Source organism: Dromiciops gliroides, chromosome 5, assembly GCF_019393635.1.
Source record: "Dromiciops gliroides isolate mDroGli1 chromosome 5, mDroGli1.pri, whole genome shotgun sequence".
NCBI classification, from domain to species: Eukaryota; Metazoa; Chordata; class Mammalia; order Microbiotheria; family Microbiotheriidae; genus Dromiciops; species Dromiciops gliroides.
This window is the reverse complement of record NC_057865.1, coordinates 233128457-233144727: the sequence shown is the minus strand read 5'-3', so window position 1 is coordinate 233144727 and position 16271 is coordinate 233128457. Positions and strand designations below refer to the sequence as shown.

Here is a 16271-nt window from a genome sequence, read left to right as displayed (position 1 = left end):
CCCGAGCTCCAAAATGTTTGTTCAACAGTGTCGGTAGCTTTCTAGTGTCCTTTCTTTCTGAGACAAAGTTAGACGATTTCTGCCCGGAACATCTAGCCATTGAATTGAACTCGGGGAATTAGGACTCAGGGATGGAGTTACCAGACTTAAATCAGGGATTTTGTATCATGAATCTCTTTGGTCATCTAACATTTATTAAGTATCTACTTGGCCACTGTGCTGAGCAGTAGAGTGAAACCTATAGATGGTCCTCCTTGTTATAATAATAATGTTTTTAAAAAACAAAATAAAATACATGGGAATGCAGAGGAAACCAATAACAATAAAATATTGTTATCAAGTTTTTTTAAAAGTTCCCATATGCCTGATCAAAAACTTTCCCCTGGTTTAGAAAGGTTCGGGATCTCTTTAAAACATTGCCAAGTGGTGATCAGGGATGAGTCAGAGTTCAGTATAGAGTAAACTGCTCTGCTTCTCCTCCTGTCCTTGTCCTTGAGAAAACATGGCTTCTCTAGGAAAACAAATTAAGTGCCTTTTAGCATTGGCCTACCTTCCTTTGAGAAATCAGTATTGACGTTGAGGTACCTGATAGGGTGGCTAGGTGGCCACATTGAGTAGGGTGATGGGCCTGAAGTTGGAAGATGTCTTCCTGGGTTCAAATTCAGCCTCAGACACTTACTAGCTGGGTACCTCCTGGGTAAGTCACTTGACCCTGTTTGCCTCAGTTTCCTCATCTGTCAAATGAGCTGGAGAAGGAAATGGCAAACCATTCCACTATCTCTGCCAAGAACACCTCAAATTAGGTCATGAGGAGTCGGGCACTACTGAAACAATCAAATAGCAACAACCTGATAGAAATTAGCGATCCCTCCTTTGAACTAAATACATGACTTTGATGGCAGCTAGGTGGTACAGTGTATTTAAAACACCCAAACTGGAATTAGGAAGACCCTGAGTTCAAATGTGGTATCAGATAGTTACTAGCTTTGTAACCCTAGACAAGTCACATAATCTGTTTGCCCCCGTTTCCTTATCTGTAAAACGGGACAATAATAGCACCTACCTCCCAGGATGGTTGTGAGGATAAAATGAGATAAGATTTTTAAAGTGCATAGTACAGTGCTTTATAAATATTAGCTATTGTTTGCTATATTCATTAGACTGAAAGGATCATCACATTAGAAGGTACCTTTGTGCCTATCTTTGGATTGTTTACCAGTTAGGGAATAGCCCTTGTTCTTATAAATTAGAATCCATTCCTTTCTTTGTACTTAGCACAATACCTGGCGCCTAGTGTTAGGTGCTTTATGTGCCAGTGAGGGTTTATTGACTGACTCACTGACTGAAATGAGACCTTTATCAGAAAGACTTGCCACAAAGAATCTTCCCCACTTACCTGTTGCTCCTCTAATTTTAGCTACATTCATAATATGTATTTTTGGTCTGACTAAATATCTTCCTCCTGTCAGTCCTTTGGGTTCCAACTTTCTGTCAGTGATCCTATGACACTTTTCCATTATGTATCTGTTGAATCTAAAACTATTCAAATTCCATTTTCCTATAAAATTTCAGCTTATCTCTCACCTACTGCCATAGGCTCTAATTCTGCATATGTATTTTATCTTCTCTACTTTATTTTATCTCTATGAGCTCCTTAAGGGGAACCCTGCCTTAGGAATTTTTATATCCCTCCCAGACCTTTGTATGGAAGAACCTTGCACACAGTGCTCAGTAAGTGTTTTTTGAATAAATGGATAAGTGAAATGACACTTAAGTTTTGACATTCCTGAAATTAAATTCATGTCCTTGAAATAGAATTGTTGTTGTTGTTCAGTTGTGATCGCATTTGGGGTTTTCTTGGAAAAGATACTGGTGTGGTTTGCCATTTCCTTCTCCTGCTTGGTAGGGTTTGGGGGGAGGAGTGTGGGGCAATGAGGGTTAAGTGACTTGCCCAGGGTCACACAGCTAGTAAGTGTCAAGTGTCTGAGGCCAGATTTGAACTCAGGTGCTCCTGAATCCAGGGCTAGTGCTTTATCCACTGCGCCACCTAGCTGCCCCCATTTAGAAACATTTTGAAATAACAGAAATCTGATGCAGCACCATTAGCTCATAAGGAGGCTGCTGTGTGGTCCTCCAAGTGCCATAAAGATTCGTCCTTATTTTCTCTAGTGAACACCTGTAATTTGTTGATGATTTTTTTGAATTTTTAAATTTTATTTTATTATTTTTCAGTTATCAGGCATTCATTTTTCCTTTCCACACCCCTCTACCCACCTAGAAATGGTTTATTTATAATGTTTGTGATTTATGCAGAGTAGTTCAGTAGATACATGATCTCTTTCATGTCTGTACTCCCCTCATCAAGAGCTATTGCAATCCATTCCCTGCTTTGTTGGCCTGGGCAATTCTTATCCATGCCCTCCCGTGGATCTCCTGTAGAAGTTTTCCTCTATATCCATTGCTTTGGCTACCAGTACAATAGACCATCCATCTGTCATGTCACTACTACGTACCCAGGTCACCTGCTTTTCAGGTGATTTCTGTCCTTGATGTCTTTGACTATTTGCTTGCAAATACTCATTGGCAAAGTGCTGTATGTAGCTTGTTTACATCTACCATGCATCTTTCCTGTGCCCTTTGAGTACCAGAAATGTGGAGTCTTTAGCATTCATAGCATTCTGTGATATGTATTCCTAAAACATCACCAGGACGGTGATGAAAAGATGGGGTTTTGTGTTAGGGAAAAGGCTGAGATGGCTGAAAATGCTATCTAGCCATTTCTTCCTGTTCAATCCCAGTCCATTTGCATTGACTATCCAAGATAAACCACATCACTCCAGATTTCAGAGCTAACTTCATGAGATCATAGCTAGGAAAGTAGTACATGAATGTATTAAAAATGAAGATATTGGGGCAGCTAGGTGGTACAGTGGATAGAGCACCGGCTCTGGAGTCAGGAGTACCTGAGTTCAAATCCAGCCTCAGACACTTAACACTTACTAGCTGTGTGACCCTGGGCAAGTCACTTAACCCCAAATTGCCTCACTGGGGGAAAAAAAAAAGAAAGAAAGAAAAATGAAGATATTGAAGTTATTATCCATACTAGCTCATAATCCATCAGTCTGGTCCTCTAGCTTTTGCTGTACAACTGATCTCCTAATGGGTAAGAATTTTCCACATCTAGTTGGCCTCAGACCTTACCATCCTACATCACAAACCAAGATGGTCCCCAGATCCAACCACCTCTGACATGGTCCTCCAGTTCTGCCCTGGGGCCATGCTCCCCTTCTTGGGGAAATGTTACCATATCTGGCTACCTTAAATCCTACCCTGTATCACCAGCCCCAGTATATTGTGTCCCGTCCCCACTTTCTGCTTCTTTGTCTGAGAATAGTGATCGAATCAATAATCTACCCTTCTTGTTAACGGCATCTCAGACTATTACCCCATGACTGCATTTACCCTCTCTGTGAATTCCTAGCTCACAACATCCTGCCCAGCCACCTCTCCCTTATCGGTGTTACCATCCCCGGCTCGATGCTTTTCATTCATTCTAACCATTACAATGCCACAGTACCTCATAACTGTTTCTACAAACTACAAATATTATTATATTGAGCCAAAAGGCATAGATATAATATACTGTATATTAACAGTCTCTGTGACTTCATCATAGTTCTGCTGTAGCAGATAGATCTCCATACCCCACTACATCCATATACTTGTATCTTCTTGTCCTTATCCTTCTTTGGTAATGGCTGTGTATTTATTCGGGAGGCAACTAGTGGCACAGTGGATAGAGCACTGGACCTGGAGTCAGGAAGACCTGAGTTCAAATGCAGCCTCAGAAACTTACTAGCTGTGTGACCCAGGGCAAGTCATATGATCTCTGTTTGGCTGTTTCTTCAACTATAAAATGGGGATAATGACAGCACCTACCTCAAAACAACCTACACAGGGCAGCTAGGTGGCACAGTGGATAGAGCACTGGCCCTGAATTCAGGAGTACCTGAGTTCAAATCCGACCTCAGACACTTAACACTTACTAGCTGTGTGACCCTGGGCAAGTCACTTAACCCCAATTGCCTCACTAAAAAAAAAAAACAACCTACACAGTTCTTTTGAGGATAAATTGAGATAATATTTGTGAAGCACTTAGCACAGTATGTGGTACTATATAAAAGCACTATATAAAGTCTTATGCTCTTCCCTGCTTTTAGTGTTAGGTTGATGTTGGAAAGTGCCATGACTAATTCACACCCACCCTCTTCCTTCTTCAGAGCTTAATCTTCCCTTAAACCAAAGTAACCCAGTGAGCAATACTAGACTCCATCTAGGACTGCCCATAGAAATAAACTTGGTGTCTAGACCCTTATTCATCTCAGAATATAGGAAGACAAAACATTTCTTTTTGGAGAATTTGTTCACATATCATCAGTTTCATTTTTAAGAATATCTGTTTTTCAGTCATGTCCAACTCTCTGTGATCCCATTTGGAGTTTTCTTGGCAAAGACACTGGAGTGGTTTGACATTTCCTTTTCCAACTCATTTTACAAGTGAGGAAACTGAGGCAAACTAAATTAAGTGACTTGCCCAGGATCACACAGTAAGTGTCTGAGGCCAGATTTGAACTCAGAAAGATGAGCCTTGCTGGTTCTACACTCTATCCACTGTGCCACCTAACAGCTCTCTTGAGATAACATCCCTTTATATAGAAAGCTAGACTATAGCATTTTAACCTAAATTCTAGGATATACATCAAACTATGCCTAATATTCTCCTTCTCTGTCATAGGCTCCAAGATGGTGTCATATCTTCCCAAGGTTACCATCATTTTATTTTCACCTCCAGTTCTTCCATCCTGGTCAGAATCAGTTCCAAAACAGTTGCTTTTTCTTATCCTTTTTGGAGTTTTTTGGGAGGGGAGGGGGGGGGGCAGTGAGGGTTAAGTGACTTGCCCAGGGTCACACAGCTAGTAAGTGTCAAGTGTCTGAGGCCAGATTCGAACTCAGGTACTCCTGAATCCAGGGCCGGTGCTTTATCCACTGTGCCACCTAGCTACTACCCCTTTCTTATCTTTTAAACTACATTTTGATGAAGGAAAATATTGAATCTTGCATTCTATAGCTTGGTTCTGGGAGAAACAGTAAAGTGTACATTTTTTACAGGTCTCTGGAACAACCCTCTCACCCTTTCTTCCTCCTGAAACTGAGATCCCTAATTTTCTGTGTCTCTTGCTAGCTGCTAAGAATCTTTACTTGGTTCTGGAAGAATCCCCAACATAGAGACTAGGGTCTCTTCAGTCTACAGGCACATGCCCTACTGAAACAATGACCATTTTACTTTGTGTCCTTTGCTGTAGTTTAACTACAGTGTTGAATGCTTAGATTCACTAGGCCCAGGGAATTCCAAGGGAAACCTTTCTGTAGTGGGAGACAATAGTGAATCTTTTTTTTTTTTTGCTTTTCTAATTTAATTTTATTATTTTCCAGTTACATATTACATATAAGGATAGTTTTCAACATTTGTTTACACTGGATTTTTAGTTCCAAATTTTTCTTTTCTCCCCTCCCCCTTCCCTTCTTCCTTCCCAAGACAGAAAGTAGTCTGATACAGGTTGTATATGTACAGTCATATCAAACATATTTCTACATTAGTCATCTTGTGAAAGAACAATCAGAGCACAAAGGAAAAACCTCAAACAAAAAAATCCAGTCCAAAAGTAGAAACAGTATGATTCAATCTGCATTCACAATTCACAGTTCTTTTTTCTGGATGTTGAGAATATTTTCTATCATGAGTTCTTTGAAACTGTTTTGGATCGTTGCACTGCTGAGAAGAGCCAAGTCTATCCCCATTGTTCATCACACAATGTTGCTGTTACAGTATACAACGTTCTCCTGGTTCTGCTCCTCTCAGTCAGCATCAGTTCATATAAATCCTTCCAGGTTTTTCTGAACTCCTCCTGCTCATTGTTTCTTACAGCACAGTAGTATTCCATTACATTCATGTACCACAATTTGTTTAGCCATTCCCCTATTGATGGACATTCCCTCAATTTCTGATTCTTTGCCACCACAAAGAGAGCTGCTATAAATATTTTTGTATATGTGGGTCCTTTTCCCTTTTCTATGGTCTCTTTGGGATACAGACCTAGCAGTGGTACTACTGGGTCAAAGGGTATGAACAGTCCCATAACATAGCCTTTTGGGCATAGTTCCAAATTGTTCTCCAGAATGGTTGGATCACTTCACAGCTCCACCAGCAATGCATTAGTGTTCCAATTTTTCCACAGCTTCTCCAACATGTTATTTTCCTTTTTTGTCATATTAGCCAATCTGATAGGTGTCAGTTGGTACCTCAGAGTTGTTTTAATTTGCATTTCTCTAATCAGTAGTGAGTTAGAGCAACAATAGTGAATCTTAAACATTTTCAAAATTATCTGCCAAGATATATCCGCCCAGATTGCCCAGAGGCCTTTGATATGCAATTAGCATAATTGCTTCCAAACTTTAGCTAGCATCACAGCCCACCCAGCCATCCCTTTTTATGCCAAAAAAATATATACAACTTAACAAAATTTGCAAGAAATATGTCAAACTCTCACATTTTTCATAAAACAGCCTATATAAGTAATGTTGGGTTTGTATTTTACTTAAATACAATTAAGGTTTTTTTATATTTTTATAATACAAAGACCTTAAACATACAAATAAAAATAACACAAAATAATATAAACTGTCACTGTGATGCTTTCACTGCCATAGAAAAAGCAGTTAATTGGGTTAACTCTTAACAGTGGGCTGGGGAGGGTAGGAGAGAGAGGTGTATGCTCACACACTTTTCATTTTAATTTATAAAATAGATTAACATTTTTTTCCCATCACTTTCTTAAATTTAGGCAGTCAACAGAACTATACATCAAACCTTGATTTGTAGCACTTGCCCATTTCTGATGTGTAAAGGTTCACACTGAAAATATAGCAATCTGCCTTGAGAGCTGGTTGGAGCTGGCTCCAGCAGACCTCTGGAAGAGGTCATTTAGCCTGGAGATGTCAAACTTGCAGACCACATGGGAGCAGCAAAACTCCTGGGAGTGCTGCCTAAACCAGATTAAAACGTAATTGGGAAATGTTTAACAAAATAAATTCAAATGTAGTACAAATACAGGTTGTTCTTTAAAAAAAAAAAAAGATAATATTTATTTGAGGTTTTTTAAGTCAGTATGAGCCCTGTAGGGACCCATTTCTATTTCAGTTTGACACCGCAGATCTAGCCCAACATTTTTGAAGTTGAGGAGAAATAGGGCTGGGAGAGATTAAGTGAGATGCCCATGGTCATAACTCATGTAATAAGTAATTGGCCAAGCCAGGATTTGAACCACACTGCCTTTCAAAGACAAAGGTAAGGGGCGGCTAGGTGGTGCAGTGGATAGAGCACCGGCCCTGGAGTCAGGAGGACCTGAGTTCAAATGCGGCCTCAGACACTTGACACTTACTAGCTGTGTGACCCTGGGCAAGTCACTTAACCCCAATTGCCTCACTAAAAAAACAAAAAACAAACAAACAAAAAAAAAACCCCAAAGACAAAGGTAAAACACAGTACTGGCAGATAGCGACCTGGAGTTGGGAGGTGGGAAAGATAGACGGCCATCTCCTATTTCCATGTGTCTCCTTTGCCCAAGAAACTCCTGTACTGACTGAGGACTAAGAGGTCTGAGGGCTGTTCAAGATGAGGCTAACACCATGGTGAGAGGGGATGATTTCTCCAGGCCTGTATCTAACATGGGCATCAGCTCTACTGTAGGGTGGGAGCATTCGAATACACCAAAGCTTCAAGTCCTGAGGATTATAGCCCATTTCCCTGTGTCTGGGACCTCTGCCAAAAACAAAAGAAGACACGTGTGGAATCCTATGATGCAATACTACCCAGGGTGCAGAAAGAGAGAAAAGATTCAGCAACGTGTTCCCTATATAGAGGCCCACTGCCCACCCCCCAGTAAGAACATGCTCCCCTTCTACGGCCTTTAACCTTAGCCCTGCCAGTTGGAGTGAATTTGTGGGTTTAGGTTCACTTTTTATTGACTTTAATTTGAAGTTTCCTTTAAAAAAAAAAACTATGTTTGTGCGGCAGTTGTACTTGAAAATATCTGTTATTTTTACCCGTTGCTGTGTACTCTTCTTCCTCCAATATTCTGGAGTATGGGAGCATCTATCCCACAGTTTGGAAAAATGAATGAGCAGACTCCTGATTTAAACAGAAGTGATGCTTGGCTATTATATTCCAGGAGGCATTCTGAAGAATTCTGACTTTTCTGCCACTTTCTCTCATACTAGTATAGTGGGGAAAATACTAGGAAGGGAATCAGGGTGGCAAAAAGACCTGATGCAAGTGGTTTTCTCAACCTAATCTGCCTCATCTGGCTATTTGCTGTGCAAAAATAAAAAAGAGAGGGGCAGCTAGATGGCGCAGTGGATAAAACACCGGCCCTAGATTCAGGAGGACCTGAGTTCAAATGCGGCCTCAGACACTTGACACTAGCTGTGTGACCCTGGGCAAGTCACTTAACCCTCATTGCCCCACACAAAAATAAAATTAAATAAATAAAATAAAAAGGAGAATCATGATACCTCTTCTACCCCAGCACTGGAAATCAGGCCCTGAGGACCTGGCCCCATTCTTTCCCACCATACTGCCTGGTTCTCTGAGTCACGGCTCTCTAGTAGTGCCCAGTTCCTTCTGAATTCCTCCTTCACTAACCCCTTCTATTTTTACTCATCCTACATACACACTTCCCATCTACATGTCTCCATTCATTGTTATTTATTGTTTAACCAGTGCTAGGCGGTTTGTCATATCCCATAGAGCACTGCACTTGGGAAGACTTCCTCTTATTCAGTAGATAGTTTGGTATAAGCCCCTTGATCTCCTTGAGTTCCATTTCCCTTGTCTATAGAATGGGAAGGCAGCTTGATCTAATGGGTAGACAGAGGCTCAGAATCAGAAAGACCTGGATTCAAGTCTCTCCTCTAACATATACTGGCTGTGTGGGCATTTACTGGGCAGATAAGTCATATAACTTAGTGCACTATGCAACACTTAAAAAATAATAATGTTCATCCTTCATTCTCAAAGAAGACCAGTGATGTCACAATGGTGACGTCATCATCATAATAATGTTGTTAGTCCTTCATTCTCAGAGGACCAATGACATCACAAAGGTGATGTAAAAATAACAATGTTATTGGTATCTTTTGTTTTGACCTGGCCTACATGCTATCTCATATATCATAGAATTACTATTATAAGTTATAGATTAGTGGCAGATCTGCATTTGAGAAAGAGGGCATTGTTCCCTATGAAGGAGATCACAGGTCTAGGGGGGGAAATGAGAACAATGCTATTTCTCTTAAATCTATCCCAGGATCTGAAACTGTGTCTTGTAGAGCTGATGGTTTCTCATTGGTGAGTACTCTCCTCCCAAGGTTCCACCTGTTTGACTCCTGATATTAGCTGAACTAGGAACCTGTATGTGATTTAATTAGTGGAGGTACTCCTTTCACTGCTGCAGACTGTAAACACTTCCCCCACCTCCAGAGGCTGATCTTTGAAGGTTGCCAAGGTTGAAAAATTCATCACTTCATGGCCACCTTAATGACGAACCTCCCTGGACTCAGTCAGATTGGTCCTCAGACAACAGAAAGACATTTTGGTCCCAAGGCCAATTGAAGCCTTCCCAACTTTGCTAAGATGCAGCAGAGCTCACAATGTATCAGAGTCACCTCTTTGGTGACACAGTGAGTGAGAGAGAGGGTTTAGTGGAGAGTGGCCGAGTTCTAGTTCCAGGCATGAGAAAAAAGAAGGAAAGGTTCCTTTACCTAGTACCTGGATAGAATTTATAGCTTGACATATTAGCCCTTAGTCCTATCAGATGCACTGAAGCCCATATCCCCACACTCCCATGAGACACTTGGGCCCCACCCCACCTCCATCACCCCTTGGCCTACTCCCTCTGTGCTTGTGCAGAAAGGCTCCACGTTCCAGAATTCTCTGCCTTCCTTCTTTTCACCCCCCCCCCACTTCCCCCAGCAAAAAAATTCTTCTTAACAAGCAGCTGGCTTAGGTAGGTGTTAGGAAGAAAGCAATCTGATTAAACTAATTTACCCTTTCACAGTAATATGAAGGACTGACAGACCCCAGTCCTCCCAGAGCCATTTGCATTTTTAAAAGAGGATCCTGATTAGCCCAAATGAAGCTCTAATTGGTAGAATTTCAGGCAGCCTTACCAAGTGAACTGAAGAGGATTTAGGCAGTTGGGGGGAGATCTGTTTGGGCAGCGATGCCAATATACGGGGTCCACTCTCTGGGGTTATTTCTATCTGTCATACCCTTTTCTGTCTCTTAACAGATTCTCTAAAAACTCCTGGTTTTTCCTGCCCCACAGTGACTATTGTGGCAACAGCAAAAGGGGCCTGGGGTTGATAGGGTGGGAGAGGAGTGACATTGTAGATACAGGCTGTTGTTGCTGTTCAGGGGTTTGGCAATTTACAGGAAAATTACGTATGAGATATAGTCGGCGAAAATGGAAAATAATTTCAGAAGAAAACCAGGTACTGCCAGCGGAGTGAGTTGGGGGAAAGGGTGATTGCTTCTGGCCACGTCCGTTTCAGCTGGTGTGGTCTTTGAGGTCTATTTTGAAGAGATCTTTAAGTTTCATCCCTTTTTTTTTTCCTTTTTTTTTTCAGGGCAATGAGGGTTAAGTGACTTGCCCAGGGTCACACAGCTAGTAAGTGTCAAGCGTCTGAGGTTGGATTTGAACTCAGGTCCTCCTGAATCCAGGGCTGGTGCTTTATCCACTGCACCACCTAGCTGCCCCTTCATCCTCATCCCTTTTAATAAAGAACTAAAATAAAATAATTTTTAAAAATAAAGAAAGAAAGAACTGACTAGGTTTATGGAGACTGGGATTCATCAAGGCATCATTTCCCTGTGCTTTGAGAAGGGTACCACCCTTCAGCTTCAGGTGAAGGACGGTTATTGGCCCTAGATTGTTGTTTGTCCCTCTTTCTCAAAGTGGGCCAGTGACATCAGGAGGATGATGTCTTGACTTGCGAGTGAATTGGATTTAAGTGAGGCAGGGCTATGCAATGTCATCAGCCTCACTCTCTCTTCCATCATTGGAGTCCAGTGGCAAGACATGGGTCAGGATGACCCACCATGGTCCCAGATGCAATGGGAGATCTTGACCTTTTTAACCAAAGGTCTTTCCCGGGTCTCAGTTTGTCTGAGGCAACACCCTTTCGGTAATTAAAGGCTAGTAAGAATTGAGGCAAAAGGTGGCCTAGTTTGTTTTCATCAAAGAATCCGTGGGAAGGGAAGAGGCTCGGAGTTTCTGGCCAGAATGGAAACAATGGCTATTTACACTCACTCTGAGCCATTGCAACCTCCATGGGAGTTTGCAACATGGGGGGAGACTGGATATGGGGGGTTGTTAGACAAGTCAGTCCTACAGAATCTCCTATGGACATTTGGGTTTGGGGCAATGAGTTTTCTTCAAGTCCTTGAGTCAAAAAGAGCTCGTCTCATTTGGGTATCCGAGTTTTGTGAGCTGTAAGGGTGAACTGGGTGCAAAACTTTTTTGCTATGCTGTGAGGAAAATAATCCTGATTTGGGAGGGGGGGGGGGTTCTGATTCACTGACTCATGGGTTTTATGGGGCGGTTATTGTCTGTGTGTTGTTTTTTTTAATTCACTTAATCTTTGGTCTGAGACAAGCTGTGTGTCATAACAGGACAAGTTTTGTTGTATTTTTGTTTTGGGGTTTTTTTTTGCCCAGATTGGAAGCTAATGATGTGCTCTTACCATTTCAGAGCCATCATTGTGAGGAATGGAGAAATCATCCCCATGTCTTCAGAATTCACACCAGAGACAGAACGCCAGCGGCTCCAATACCTGGTAAGAGTAAAACTTGATTGGGGGGGCAGCTAGGTGGCGCAGTGGATAGAGCACCGGCCCTGGAGTCAGGAGTACTTGAGTTCAAATCCGGCCTCAGACACTTAATACTTACTAGCTGTGTGACCCTGGGCAAGTCACTTAACCCCAATTGCCTCACTTAAAAAAAAAAAAAAAAACTTGATTGGGTACAAGAGCAGAGTGGTCAGAAGCTCCACGTGTCCTCCCCTGTGGCAAGGGAATACGATGTAGTGTCAATATGGAGCCAGGAGCCCCGAACCTGCAGATGTTTTATGGTGTTAATGCTTTCTCTTGCACTTTCTGCCCGGAGAAAGCTTTTTGGTATTGCATAAAATAATGTGACCTAGTCCACCTCCATGGTTATTGGTGTTTTATCTTTTTTTTTAATATTAAAAAAAAATTGGTGTTCAGGGGGGAAGGGGAGGTTACATCTGTCATTTCCTGATATACTCCACATTGAACCCTCCCTAGTAACAAAGGAAAACAGTTCAACCGAATGGACCCAACAAAAGCCACCACATCTCCTAGTGCATGCAACGTTCTGTAGCTGTAATCCCCCACCTCTGTCACAAGGACAAATTTGTGTTTTATCCTCTGTCTTCCAGAACTAAATTTGAGCAGCACAAGTGAATTTGATTTCAGCTGCCTGTTGGCGTTGTTTTTATTTACAGGCTTCTGGTTCCCTTGGTCCTGCTTCCTTTGTTCTGATACAACTTGATTCAGGTCTTACCATGTTTTTCTGAATTCCTCATTTTCGGTTTTTTTCAGTATACCTCAATAACATCGCATTGCATTCACATACCACAGTTTGTGTAGCCATTCAAAGGACACCAATTTTAGTTCTAGTGCTTTGCTGCCGCAAAGGTTGATGCTCTGAATATCATGGCTTGTGTGGGACCTTTCCCCCATTAACCTCTTTATAGCACATGCCCACTTTCATGCCTGGGATTCTTACAAATTTAGTTTGGTCTGAGGGTATGGACACATGAGCGACTCTTTTCTTTAAAAATTGCAAATTGTTTTGAGCCTTGGAATGGTTTACACCTCCATGGTATTGATGACTTATTATGGGAAATGGGATTTTCTCATATCTGTGACCAGTATGTTATAAGTGGGAGGGGGGGCAGCTAGGTGGTGTGTAGTGGATAAAATACCAGCCCTGGATTCAGGAGTACCTGAGTTCAAATCCAGTCTCAGACACTTGACACTTACTAGCTGTGTGACCCTGGGCAAGTCATTTAACCCCCATTGCCCCACCCCCCAAAAATAAGGGGGGAGGTTGGCCCACCACTCTCTCTTACCTGAACAAAAGCCTTGGAACTTTCAGTAATACTAGAGAAGAAAAGATTTCTACCCTCTCATAAATACTATAAATTTCCTCACCCTGACTCCAAGCTCACCTTTCATTAATGTGAGACACGCACTCTTTCTTCATCTACCCCTTTTACACATATATTGGGGGGAGCATGGGATGGAGGAACAGAGAACTGTTTGTCTTTTGAAACGTCTCTTAGGGATTACCTAATTGGCCCTTGAACCTTTCTTTGGGGGGGTGGGGATGGAGAGAGGAGTTTGCAGTGTAAGGGATATTAGATTTTTCAGAGCTTTTCTATTCTGTCCTCAGATTTGACTTTCCTAAGAGGCTCCTTACTGCCCCCAAACTCCCAGGACAAAGGTTTCCTTTGGGGGGGGGTGGGGAGGCAGTTTGGTTCCTTTGAAGGAATGCTACTCTGAGTAGCAGTTCTCAGGTTATAGAATCATTTTCTATCTTTACAGCTAGGTGGCGCCACAGTGCATAGAACGGTACACTCTGGAGTTGAGAAGCCCTGAATTCAAATATGGACTCAGACATTGATTAGCAGTGTGATCTTGGTCATGTCACTTAACCTCTGCCTCTGCTCATCAGTAAAATGGGGATGATCACGGCTCCTAACACCCAGGGTTGTTGTGAGGATCAAATGAGATAATATTTGTAAAGCACTTTATAAAAGGCACTATATCAATCCTAGTTGTCATTATTATTATTGTTTCTTTGTATTTTGACTTTGGGTGATATATGTTGTTGTTGTTGTTGTTCAGTCATGTATGATTCTTTGTGACCCTGTATACCTGCTTGTCCATGACGTTTTCTTAGCAAAGATACTGGAGTGGTTTACCATGTCCTTATCCAGTGGATTAAGGCAAACAGAGGTTAAGTGACTTGCCCAGGGTTACACCTCTACTAAGTGTCTGAGGCCAGATTTGAACCCAGGTCTTCCTTACTCCAGGCCCAGTGCTTTATGCACTGAGACACCTAGCTGCCCCCAGGAGCACACAACTTAGCATATGTATGTATACCTATGTGTGTGTTCACATGTATACATATAAACATACATATGTATGTATGCACACATATATAATCAGCTTAGAAACCGTATCTGTAGCACTATAAGCACTTGGCATAATCTGAATTCCTCTGTGGTTAGAGCACTTTGCATGTAGTTCAGAAATCCCCATGTCATTCTTCTCTGAGCAGTTGGTCCAGTAAGTTGGTCCAGTTAGAAATGGAATGCATAAACATCCTGGTTTTCCGCTTTTTTTGTTCCAACAGAGATTGGTCATTTGTTAAGAGGCTGTGCCTTGAAATTGTCAAGTCCAACTAGGGCCTTTATGTTACAGAAGTCCTTTCCTCTTACACTTAAATCTTTGCCAAGAAAGTAAGGCAGTTGGGAATGTTAACAGGTTCATAGCAAAGAAGAAACTTTAAAAGAATCAAGAACAATGAGAGAGAGAAGGAATTTGGGTCTAGGTTCTTTGTGTTTTTATTTTGTTTTATAAAATGTTATGGCTGCAAACCAGAAAAACAGCTTATAGGATGGGGCGACATTATGAAGACAGACAACTTGTAAAGACTTAAGAATTCCAATCAGTACAGTGACCATCCGTGAACCAGAGGCCCTGTGATGAAACATGGCATGGTACGCACCAGAATGGACTCAGGGCACACAATAATACATAAATTGTTTGGACACAGTCAATGCAGGAATTTGTTTTGCTTAACTCTATGTGTTTGTTACAAGGGTTTCATTTTCCTTTTTTTTCCTAATGGAGGGTAGGAGAGAAAATAATTTTTTTTTCCATTGGAAATAATAAAATTTTTTAAGTTAGTCATTTACCTCTTTAACTTTAACTACATTGAACCCTCCTTTCTAATGAAGAAAGTCATTTAAACAAAACCACCCCCTTTAATGACTTTATCTGTTAGTGTATACCCCAGTCTGTGTCTGTAGCCCCCCACCTCTCTACTGAGAGGAGAAAAGGAATGTTTCAGCATCAGTTTAAGACTGAGATTGGTCATCACAGTTCATCAGAAAATGGCTACCTTTTGGTGTTGTTTCCTTTTATAATCATTGGATTTCCTGTTCTCCTAATTCTGCTCACTTCCTTCTGCCTCAGTTTTTATGAATCTTCTGGGATTCTTTTCTAGCTCAACCACCAACTGGCTATAAGACTCCAGATAATTCACTTAACCCCTTTGAGTCTTATTTCCCTTTCTTCATGAAGTAATAATGTTGGCCACAACTTCATGTTCGTAAACATCGCACACCTAAACATGTACATCTGACAGATCTAACAATAGAACAACTGTTGATTGTCCACCCAGTCATGTATCATGGTATGGACCATAGATATATTACTGTATTCCACTTGTATACTCTAAGTTTGACAAGCCTAATTCTGTCTTCACTGTGCAGGGTATGCATGCAGTGAATGAATGAACAAATGATTGAGTGACTGTGTTAGGTCATTTGGGTAGCTGCTAGAGCAACATTAAACAAATGTATACTCTGTGATTTGTAATTTCCTATTTGACTCCACTGACCTGACTAAAATGCCACTAAAAAGTCAAACATTTATTCCCTAGTTAGATCACATTTTATTGTTATGACACGACGGAAATAGCATTAAGATTTCAAAATACCCGGGCATAACTTTTTTTTTTAATGTCCTTTACTGGGAACTGCCAGAAGTTCAAGGACTGCTTACTCTGGATAAATTATTAGTGATTTTGGCAAAAGTATAATGAATGGAATTTAGGATTCAGAGAATCTGCATATGAAACATAAGGATTTAGAGCAAGAAGAGTCCCATTAGAGGCCATTGGATCCAACCTCAACATTTTATAGGCTCTATAAAATATGAATGATATTATATCACATAGCATAGATTCAGTGAAATAAATGAAGAAACCAAGGCTTTACAGAGATAAAGTGGCTTGGCACACAGTAAGCAACTGAATAGTTTGAAGTGTCAGTGAT

At 41.3% G+C, this 16271-nt stretch overlaps 1 protein-coding gene across 1 annotated transcript in view; it reads left to right on the top strand.

Moving 5' to 3' along the window:
• The window catches only part of PPM1H (protein phosphatase, Mg2+/Mn2+ dependent 1H), a 326647-nt gene that overhangs the window by 212576 nt on the left and 97800 nt on the right, over nucleotides 1-16271 (top strand). Inside the window, 1 exon segment of the mRNA XM_043966035.1 lies at nucleotides 11871-11955. Within this exon segment, the coding sequence (XP_043821970.1) occupies nucleotides 11871-11955 (85 nt within the window).